Consider the following 10,310-nt stretch of genomic DNA (forward strand, 5'->3'; position numbering starts at 1 on the left):
CAGGTGCCCTCATATGTTAGCACATCCATGGTATGATTGGACCCACTCAGTTGTGATGGCCAAGTGCAGTGCACAGCCTGGATAACTGTACACAGCAGCCCTGTCAGGAGCCCACAGTTGGCCATCTCTGGACAAGAAGCCAGCTCTATCTCATATATACCTCAATTCCATGATTGAGAGCAGAATCCAAAACCATTGTGAATCCACTCAAACGGGGAGAAGAAGGTCGCAAAGGTCATAGGATCAGAGCAGCTTCTGGCTGACACCCACTCCGTGGTGGTAAGAAGGGATTAGGAGATTGCAAACTGGGTTAAAAAATCCTCTCACCTACAGCTCAAGGCTGTAATCCTAAGGACTCTGCTTCTCTAAGCCTTGTTCTATTTTCAACTCTCTTCTCCAGGGTACAGTCTCCACTGGGGCTGCAAGGATTTAGTGGAGACTCTTAACACCAGTTGTCTGGCATCTGTGAGTTTGAGTGTGGGCCATCAGCTTCTTCCTTCTTCTCTTTTCCTCTCCACATTTCCCAGTACCATCTGATCCATCAGGCCCTTCTTTGCTCAGGCCCGAAGGACTCAGGCGTGTGAGAGAGGACGGCCCCGTTGTCGCCAAGACACCTCTGGGTGAGAAGCAGCGAACAGGACCTGTCCATCTCAGGCGTCAGCCCCCTGAAGGTCTGAGCAATGGGCAACGTGATGGAGGGAAAGTCGGTGGAGGAGCTGAGCAGCACTGAGTGCCACCAGTGGTACAAGAAGTTCATGACTGAGTGCCCCTCTGGCCAACTCACCCTCTATGAGTTCCGCCAGTTCTTCGGCCTCAAGAACCTGAGCCCGTCGGCCAGCCAGTACGTGGAGCAGATGTTTGAGACTTTTGACTTCAACAAGGTAAGCAGGGGCCCAGTGGCAGGGAAAGGGAGTGCTGGAGGGACCCCTCTGGAAGCCTGACCAGCTGAGGGTGAGGAAGAGCAGAGAGGAGTGTAGAAGTGTCCGCTGGGGAGCGACTTCATTTATTCAGTCATTTGTTTGCTTGAGAGGTGGATTTTTGACGCTAGGGTTTCAACGGATCTAATGTTTGTGCTTTAATGAGCACCGACTGAATCAGGCACTGGGGGGTTAGAAATGAATCAGACACTGTCCCTGCCCTCACTTTCTTTTCTTTTTTTTTGAGACAGAGTCTTGCTCTGTCGCCCAGGCTGGAGTACAGTGGCGTGATCTCGGCTCACTGCAAGCTCCGCCTCCCGGGTTTACGCCATTCTCCTGCCTCAGCCTCCTGAGTAATTGGGACTACAGGCGCCCGCCACATCGCCTGGCTAGTTTTTTTGTATTTTTTTTAGTAGAGACGGGGTTTCACCGTGTTAGCCAGGATGGTCTCGATCTCCTGACCTCGTGATCCGCCCATCTCGGCCTCGCAAAGTGCTGGGATTACAGGCTTGAGCCACCGCGCCCGGCCCCTGCCCTCACTTTCTAGGGCAAGACAGAGAAGCCCCCAAATTAGTGTAATCTGAGGTTGAATCCAATGGCTTCCTCTGCCTCTGCCACAGGCGTATCTTGGTTTACTCCAAAACGAGTGTAAACACTTCCAAGATGGTCATTGAACACCTGCGATGTGCTGGTTTTTCAAAGGTTTTACAAAACTCTTTGAAGCTTTCAAGGGTGTGGGTGGAGGGGCAGAGAGCAGGGAGCAAGATGATGATTCTCCAGCCTTGCTGTCTGGCATGGGCAGGCCACTCATAATGTTCTGTGGACATGAGGACTGGAGACAGACAGGGTTGCCTGGTCCCTGGAGAATCCAGAATACTCCCAACCTCAAAATACCCAGTGACCTCAGATCACCTTTTCTCAAATGAGCCTGAAGGTCCACACAATGGTCAAATTGTGTGTCTCCCTAGTAGCCCCCTGAATGCACTGGGTAAGGACTTCCTGATTGATAAGCTAGAGGGGTCACTGAAAGGCGAATTTGGGACCATGGGTTTGGGTCCCTAGCTTTCATCAGCCTGGTGACCTTGAGCCCATCATCTCCCCTCTCAGTCTCGGGATATTCATGATGCTGTGGATGTCGGGAGAATTAGTTAAGAAGTTTGTTGGTTTTCGTAGTAAATCTTCCATTCGTTTGAAACTATTTGGTCAAGACATAGTTGTGGAAGAACCCAAATCTGCAAACGTGGCTCTCCGCCCTGTGGCCCCTCACTTGAAAAGTGAGGACGAAATGAGGCACTGCCACATGTCCTCCACAGGCCCGGGAGAGGCTCCTTCCCTCGCTGCCCAAAAGGTCCAGGCACCATTGTGGATGGGGCTTCTTGGGAAAGCTCGGGCTCAGTGGCTATTTAAAACTCACTAATATTTGAGGATAAGGGACCAAAGCAGATTACAGGCTTTGAGTCCCAACCTCAATTGTGGTATGAGGGAGCCCGAGGGCTTTCCCGAAGTGGGAGCAGGTGAGCAGAGTCCAGAGCCTGTGGTACGGAGACTTGGGGGGATGGCGTCATCATGTTCAACACTCAAAATGCTCCCAAAGAAGGAATAACTTTTTTTTTTTTTTTTGAGACGGAGTCCCGCTCTGTCACCCAGGCTGCAGTGCAATGGCGTAATGTTGGCTCACTGCAAGCTCCGCCTCCCGGGTTCACGCCATTCTCCTGCCTCAGCCTCCCGTGTAGCTGGGACTACAGGCGCCCGCCACCACGCCCGGCTAATTTTTTGTATTTTTAGTAGAGACAGGGTTTCACGGTGTTAGCCAGGATGGTCTCGATCTCCTGACCTCGTGATCCGCCCGTCTCGGCCTCCCAAAGAGCTGGGATTACAGGCGTGAGCCACTGCGCCCGGCCGGAATAACTCTTGAACAGGAGGGGAAGAACGAATGGATGGTTGAGCCTCACTCCTTACCCCCAGACACCGACGTATTTCATCTTCTCACCTGCTAAGAAAACTCTTTGAGTCAAGACACATCTGCAGAAGGACCCTTAGAACCACATATATGACGCTGGTGGGGGTTGGGAGGGCAACCCTGGGGCACATCGACCCTGTATTTGCCTAACCGTGTCTTTTTTGTTTTTGGAGATGGAGTCTCACTCTGTCCCCAGGCTGGAGTGCAGTGGTGCGATCTTGGCTCACTGCAACCTCCGCCTCCTGGGCTCAAGCGATTCTTCTGCCCCACTTAGCCTCTCAAGTAGCTGGGATTACAGGTGCCCACCACTATGCCTGACTAATTTTTGTATTTTTAGTAGAGATGGAGTTTCACCATGTTGGCCAGGCTGGTCTCAAACTCTTGACCTCAGGTGATCCGCCCACCTTGGGCTCCCAAAGTGCTGGGATTACAGACGTGAGCCACCACGCTGGGCCAACCATGTCTTAATGTGTGTCACATGCAAGCACTACCTATACTGTCTGAAACCTGACCCTTCTCTTTTCACTGAAAGTAAATCAACCCCTTGTTTCTAGGCAGTCTGGCCTCCTCCCTTATGCCACACACACCTCCGACTTAGGGCTTTTGTGCTGCCTGGGACCCTCTGCCCCCAGAATTCTGTTCAGCTTACACCTTCCTCTGCTGCAAGTCTTTGCTCAGAAGTCTCCTCACTAACCCCTGCCCTGATCTCCTGGTTTAAACTCTGTTTAAAACCGGGACTGGTCCCCACCTCTGCATTTCCTGGCCCCGCCTTTCTCCCCAAGCACCTGTTGTCTTCCAATACCAGATGTAAATAACATTTCGCCATTAGGTTTATTGCCTGTCTTCCCCTGCTGGAATGTGAGCTCCACGTGAGCAGGGATTTTTGTCTTGTTCACTGTTGAATCCCTAGTTCCTAGGACAGTGCCTGGATTGTGGCAGGTGCTTAATAATATTGATTGTATGAGTGAATGAATATATGAGAAATCAGGAGTTTAATGACTAGTTATTTTATAATACACATTAATTTAACTCTGCAAGTATTAAAAGAGTGACTTTCTAACACCCAACCTGCCTCATCTACACCCATGGTACACAATCACTTTGCACAATACTGTCTTGACCCATTGTCATCAGCATAGAGCAGTTTAGCATTGGCTGGGAGATGGAACACAGGATTGGGAATTTTTTTTTTTTTTTTTTTTTTTTTTGAGACGGAGTTTTGCTCTTGTCACCCAGGCTGGAGTGCAATGTCACGATCTCGGCTCACTGCAACCTCTGCCTCCTGGGTTCAAGTGATTCCCTGCCTCAGTCTCCTGAGTAGCTGGGATTACAGGTGCTCACCACCATGCCCGGCTAATTTTTGTATTTTTAGTAGAGATGGGTTTTCACCACATTGGCCAGGCTGGTCTCGAACTCGTGACCTCAGGTGATCCACCTGCCTCAGCCTCCTAAAGTGCTGGGATTACAGGTGTGAGCCACTGTGCCCAGTCAGAAGTTTTGATGCAGAGAGGAGTTAAACAAAGCAGGGATAGGCAAACGACAGCACACAGGCCTGTTTTTGTAAATGAAGTTTTATTAGAACTCACCACATCTATTTATTTACATAGACAATTGTCTATGGCTGCTTTCACATACAATGACAGAGGGTGTGTGGCTGCAAAGCTGCATATTTACTCTTTGGCTCTTTATAGAAAAAGTTTGCCAGCCCCTGCACAAAAAAAATGGTTGTGTCTTTGGGATGTGCAGGGCTGGGGAGTACAGAACGTGAGCGGGGAGTGAGACCTGGGGGACAGGCATTTGCTTTGCTTACTTCAAATGTTTGTCTGGGCTTGGGTTTGTCTGACAATCACACAGGTGCACGCAAATCTATGTAAATCTCCATCTGCATTTGAGTACTGCTATAGGATGATTCAGGAGACCCAGTTTTCTAGGCGAGGCTTTGTCATTCACTAGCTGTGTGGCCTAATCTCTCTCAACTTTGACTTTCTCATTCAAACTAGAGACAAAAATACTCACCTCTTGGGGGTGGCCGTGAGATTAAATGAGTAAAGTGAATAAAGCTGTCAGTCTAGGCAGTCCATGGAGAGTACTAAAAAACTGTTAGTATTGCTATATATTTTCATTGAATCTAATGCATACCACAACCTTGAAAAGTGCACACTGTCATTCCATTTTATAACTGGGAAAATGGAGACTCAAGGTCGTGAGACTTATCCAAGGTGATTTAGGTCTTTCTGGCATAAAAATCCACACCTTTTCCATTGCCCCTTTTCAGACATAAAAAACAAACAAAAAAACTGCAAAAGCAATCCAGCTCATCGTAGAAATTTCCAATAATACAGAAAGATAAAAAATGAACAGCAGAAGTATCCTCAACCGGTGTCCCCTCCCCAAGAGGAAACCTCTTTAGCAGTTTTCTTGCTTATTCAACCACTGCTGTCTAGGGGCCTCTGTGGACTCTGTTCTGATGACAGCCCTGGGGAGTGGGCTGGGACTGAATGAGCCCACGGTGGGGCTCAGAGTGGTTAAGGCCTTACGCGGGGCCTAAGCCCCTCAGGCGGCAGGGTGAGAAACTCCCAAAAGCTCACCCAAACCACGCTCCCATCCCTGGGGGTGCCATTCTTCCTCCTCTCACCTACGCACACGTCTCGCATTTCCCCTAACTGGAAAGGCTCATGCTTGACAATCACAGGGAAGCAGGCAGCGCCCGCTAAAATCCAGATGCCTGTGAACAGACAGCGCCATAGCCATTCACACCCCAGTGGGGGCTGGCTTATTGGATTTGCCTGGCAGCCTCTGAGGTAGGCAGGGTGGGCTATACAGGGCGTCTAGGAAGACTGACAGGTCACGGCGGAGACAGGGCTGGCCTCCCTGGCCGCATCTCCTAGGGTCTGGGGCTCCCCTCAGCATCTCTTGGGGCTAGCCGAGATGGGTGGAGCCTTGGGTTATGATGGGCGGGGCCTGAGGACGGAGTGGGCGGAGCCCGGGTGGGCTCACGGCGGCCGCGCCCCTCCCCCAGGACGGCTACATTGATTTCATGGAGTATGTGGCGGCGCTCAGCCTGGTCCTCAAGGGAAAGGTGGAACAGAAGCTCCGCTGGTACTTCAAGCTCTATGATGTAGACGGCAACGGCTGCATTGACCGCGACGAGCTGCTCACCATCATCCAGGTGCAGAGGGCCCGGCCAGGGCTGGGGGCAGCGGCCTGGGTGGGACCTGGAGCTGAGAGCCCAGGGTTAGAACAGCAATCTCAGGATTGAGACAGGATGTGGGACTGAGGATCCTAGTGGCAGCTGTGGACCTTACCAGCTGCGCGACCCAGGCCACGTTCCTTCCCTTCCTGGGCCTCAGTTTCCTCATCAATACCGAAAGAAGATAGAAGTTTGACTCTTGAGTTCCAACTCTGCCTAGGCCCCCGGGTACCCTGCACTCTACTGCTCACTGCTCTTGGGAGCCGCACCAGCTCTGACCGTCCCCACTCCCACCCCTGAGATAGGATAAGGATGGGCCCCTCTCACTTCTGCCCCTTCTTCCCTCCCAGGCCATTCGCGCCATTAACCCCTGCAGCGATACCGCCATGACTGCAGAGGAGTTCACCGATACAGTGTTCTCCAAGATTGACGTCAACGGGGATGGTGAGCGGGCCGAGGAGGGGCTCCCCAGGGGAGGGGTCACCGTGGATGTGGGGTCGTGAGGGGTGGAAGTTCACTAGAGGAGAGGGGAAGGAGGGGAGAAGGAGGCCCAAATGTCCCCGGGCTAGTCACCTCCTCCACCTGCCCCAGCCACAAAGTTGGCTTTTATGGGACCCTGGACCAGAATCTGGGCTCTGGGTGCCTCTGCCTGCTGCACCTGCAGGTCACTTCTCCTCGCCTGGGCTCTGTCCCTGCCCCTGGCAAGAACCCGGTTCTGTGCTCTGGACTGCAGAAATGAACACCCTCCTGCCCCTGATTCCCTTTCTCTCTACCCCAGGGGAACTCTCCCTGGAAGAGTTTATAGAGGGCGTCCAGAAGGACCAGATGCTTCTGGACACACTGACACGAAGCTTGGACCTTACCCGCATTGTGCGCAGGCTCCAGAATGGCGAGCAAGATGAGGAGGGGGCTGACAACGAGGCCGCTGAGGCAGCCGGCTGAGCGCACCGCCCAGCTGCTTCTGCACTAGCGGGTGGGGTAGTATGGTGGTGACTGGTGGTGTTGCTCTTGTCTTAACCCTAGATAGAATCTACTAAACTCAGAGGCTTAGCTCGCCACTTTGGGGTACATGGTGGCAGCAGAGAGGCAGCAGTGGGAGCCCAGAGCCAGGAACAGTGAAGGATGGTTCCTGGCCCCTCTGAGTGACAGCTGACTGCAGCACTCCCTGCTGGGGGCACTGTTCAGCATCCCTCTGCTGTCCGGTGACCCCCTAGCCCTTCTGGCTCCTCTCCCAGCTTTTCCCAGCTTTCTCCACTGAGCTTCTCCATGCTCTTCTGGATGTGGACTCTCTGAGGCAGAGCTGAGCTTTCCCAGGCCTCCTATGGAATCCTGCAGATCCGGTGGCTGCAGCTTCAATCCCAGTGCTGCAATCACACATCCATTCTGCCCCGGGGACCCTGGAGCCTACTTGTGTGCTTTGCATTTGATTCACGCCTCCCTTCAACAAGCATTTACTGAGCGCCTACTATGTACTAATGTTAGATGTTAGATGTACAGAGAAGGCAGTTTTCATCCTCAAGGAACTCATAGGCTAATGGTGAGACATACAGACAAACATCATTATAATAAAACATGCTAAGAGAACTTATGAACACATTTCTGTAGGAGACACCTAGAGGCGTCTGACTCAGAGACAGCATCACAGAGGTGGCCTTTGACTTTGAACACGAAAGAGTGCTTCGGGGCTGAATGTGGAGAAGAAGGTGATGCATGTGGGGTGGTTGGAGGTGCATTCTCTGTGATGTATGTGTCACATGTGGGGGGCTGTGTGATGTGGACAGGAGCATTCTTTTTTTTTTTTTTTTTTTTTTTTTTTTAGACAGAGTCTCGCTCTGTCGCCCGGGCTGGAGTGCAGTGGCCGGATCTCAGCTCACTGCAAGCTCCGCCTCCCGGGTTCACGGCATTCTCCTGCCTCAGCCTCCTGAGTAGCTGGGACTACAGGCGCCAGCCACCTCGCCCGGCTAGTTTTTTTGTATTTTTTTAGTAGAGACGGGATTTCACAGTGTTAGCCAGGATGGTCTCGATCTCCTGACTTCGTGATCCGCCCGTCTCGGCCTCCCAAAGTGCTGGGATTACAGGCTTGAGCCACCGCGCCCGGCCAGGAGCATTCTTATGTGCAAATTTGGGGTATCCCTTGGAATTTAAATTTTACCAAATTTAAAACAGTAAGAATCACCATATCTGTTTTTAGGGAGTACCTCCTAGGGCCCCAGTAAGGGAAAACAAACAAACACAGCTCCTTCAAGAGATTTATAATCCTACTAGCAAGATAAGGATGGGATGTTTTGCCAAGTGTGGTGGTAAATGCCTGTAATCCCCAATACTCAGGAGGCTGAGGTGGGAGGATTGTTTGAGCCGAGGGGTTCAAGACAAACCCAGGCAACATAGTGAGACCCCTCTTCAAAAAGGAAAAAGGGGGCTGGGAGCGGTGGCTTATGCCTGTAATCCCAGCACTTTTGGAGGCTGAGGTGGGCAGATCACCTGAGGTCAGGAGTTCGAGACCAGCCTGGCTAACGTGGTGAAACCCCATCTCTACTAAAAATACAAAAATTAGCTAGATATGGTGGTGGGTGCCTGTAATCCCAGCTACTTGGGAGGCTGAGGCAGGAGAATTGCTTGAACCCGGGAGGCAGAGGTTGCAGTGAGCCGGGATCACACCACTGCACTCCAGCCTGGACAACAGAGTGAGACCCTGTCTCAAAAAAATAAAATAAAAAGAAAAAAAGGGTGGAATATTTAGATGACAATGTAGATCTGAATCTGAATGCATGTGCATGCATTCACTCTGGGAAGGTTTGGTGTTGGCCAAAACGTGAAAGAGCGTGGGTGGATCTGCAGAAAATCTTCATTTCTCGAGAAGAAATCCATATTTTTTCAGAAAAGCCTGCACAAGTCCCTCATACTTCCCCTCCTTGGTGACATATGGTGCTCCATGGCTCCCCACAGATCTGCGGCTCATTGCTCATTGCAAATAATCTATCCCTGGTCTAACCTAAATCCCTCTTGCTGCAGTGACACCTGATACCAGTTGGGAAGTGGGACAGTCTGTTACAGGTGGGCCCCATCCGCATCTTTGCACATCTCAACTTTAAGAATACCCAACTCAGGCTGGGCGAGGTGGCTCACACCTGTAATCCCAGCACTTTGGGGGGCCGAGGTGGGCGAATCACGAGGTCAGGAGATTGAGACCATCCTGGCTAACATGGTGAAACCCCGTCTCTACTAAAAGACAAAAAAATTAGCCAGGCATGGTCACAGGTGCCTGTGGTCCCAGCTGCTCTGGAGGCTGAGGCAGGAGAATGGCCTGAACCTGGGAGGCAGAGCTTGCAGTGAGCCGAAATCACGCCACTACACTCCAGCTTGGGCTACAGAGCCAGAATCCGTCTCAGAAAAACAAAACAAGGCCGGGCGCGGTGGCTCAAGCCTGTAATCCCAGCACTTTGGGAGGCCGAGACGGGCGGATCACAAGGTCAGGAGATCGAGACCATCCTGGCTAATACGGCGAAACCCCGTCTCTACTAAAGAATACAAAAAACTAGCCGGGCGACGAGGCGGGCGCCTGTAGTCCCAGCTACTTGGGAGGCGGAGGCAGGAGAATGGCGTGAACCTGGAAGGCGGATGGCGTGAACCTGGGAGGCGGATGGCGTGAACCTGGGAGGCGGAGCTTGCAGTGAGCTGAGATCCGGCCACCGCACTCCAGCCTCGGCGACAGAGCCAGACTCCATCTCAAAAAAAAAAAAAAAAAAGAAAGAAAAACAAAACAAAACAACAGCAATGAAAAACCCAGCTCAGAGATCTATCTCTACCTGTCCAAGGCAAGTTTTCTTGGTTCTGTCCCTGAATTACAGCTACCTGGTTGCTGCAGGAACCTGGGGAGACACAGAGGCTGGAGCAGTTGTAACCATTTTTTCAAAGATGCTCTTTCTTCTGGGCTTTGAGTCTTCACTTCAGCTGGGTGTGGGGGAGGTGTGGGGAGTAAATGAAAATTCAGGAGAGGAAGCCAGGCATGGTGGCTTAATGCCTGTAATCCCAGCACTTTGGGATGGGTGCTGAGGTGGGTGGATCACTTGAACACAGAAATTTGTGACCAGCCTGCCCAACATGGTAAAACCTTGTCTTTACAAAAAAATAGAAAAATTAGCTGGCCGTGGTGGTGTGCACCTGTGGTCCCAGCTACTCAGGATGCTGAGTTGGGAGGATCGCTTGAGCCTGGGAGACGGAGGTTGCAATGAGCTAAGATTGT

General features: G+C 51.7%; 1 protein-coding gene across 1 annotated transcript; it reads left to right on the forward strand.

Moving 5' to 3' along the window:
- Positions 1-433: 433 nt before the first annotated feature.
- On the forward strand, positions 434-7,651 carry GUCA1A (guanylate cyclase activator 1A). The gene is made up of 4 exons (XM_033217158.1): positions 434-881; positions 5,897-6,046; positions 6,418-6,511; positions 6,846-7,651. The coding sequence occupies exons 1-4, from the start codon at positions 681-683 to the stop codon at positions 7,007-7,009; spliced, it is 609 nt and encodes a 202-aa protein (XP_033073049.1). The 5' UTR covers positions 434-680; the 3' UTR covers positions 7,010-7,651.
- Positions 7,652-10,310: the final 2,659 nt, after the last annotated feature.

This window comes from Trachypithecus francoisi, unplaced genomic scaffold (genome assembly GCF_009764315.1).
Source record: "Trachypithecus francoisi isolate TF-2019V2 unplaced genomic scaffold, Tfra_2.0 Lachesis_group10, whole genome shotgun sequence".
Taxonomy (NCBI): Eukaryota; Metazoa; Chordata; class Mammalia; order Primates; family Cercopithecidae; genus Trachypithecus; species Trachypithecus francoisi.

What these genes read in the sequence shown, in the direction of transcription:
- GUCA1A (XM_033217158.1), top strand. Translation starts at nt 681, where the DNA reads ATGGGCAACGTGATGGAGGGAAAGTCGGTGGAGGAGCTGAGCAGCACT. An exon ending in AGACTTTTGACTTCAACAAG is followed by an intron (nt 882 to 5,896) that starts GTAAGCAGGGGC and finishes CCCCTCCCCCAG; the next exon opens with GACGGCTACATTGATTTCAT. An exon ending in GATTGACGTCAACGGGGATG is followed by an intron (nt 6,512 to 6,845) that starts GTGAGCGGGCCG and finishes TCTCTACCCCAG; the next exon opens with GGGAACTCTCCCTGGAAGAG.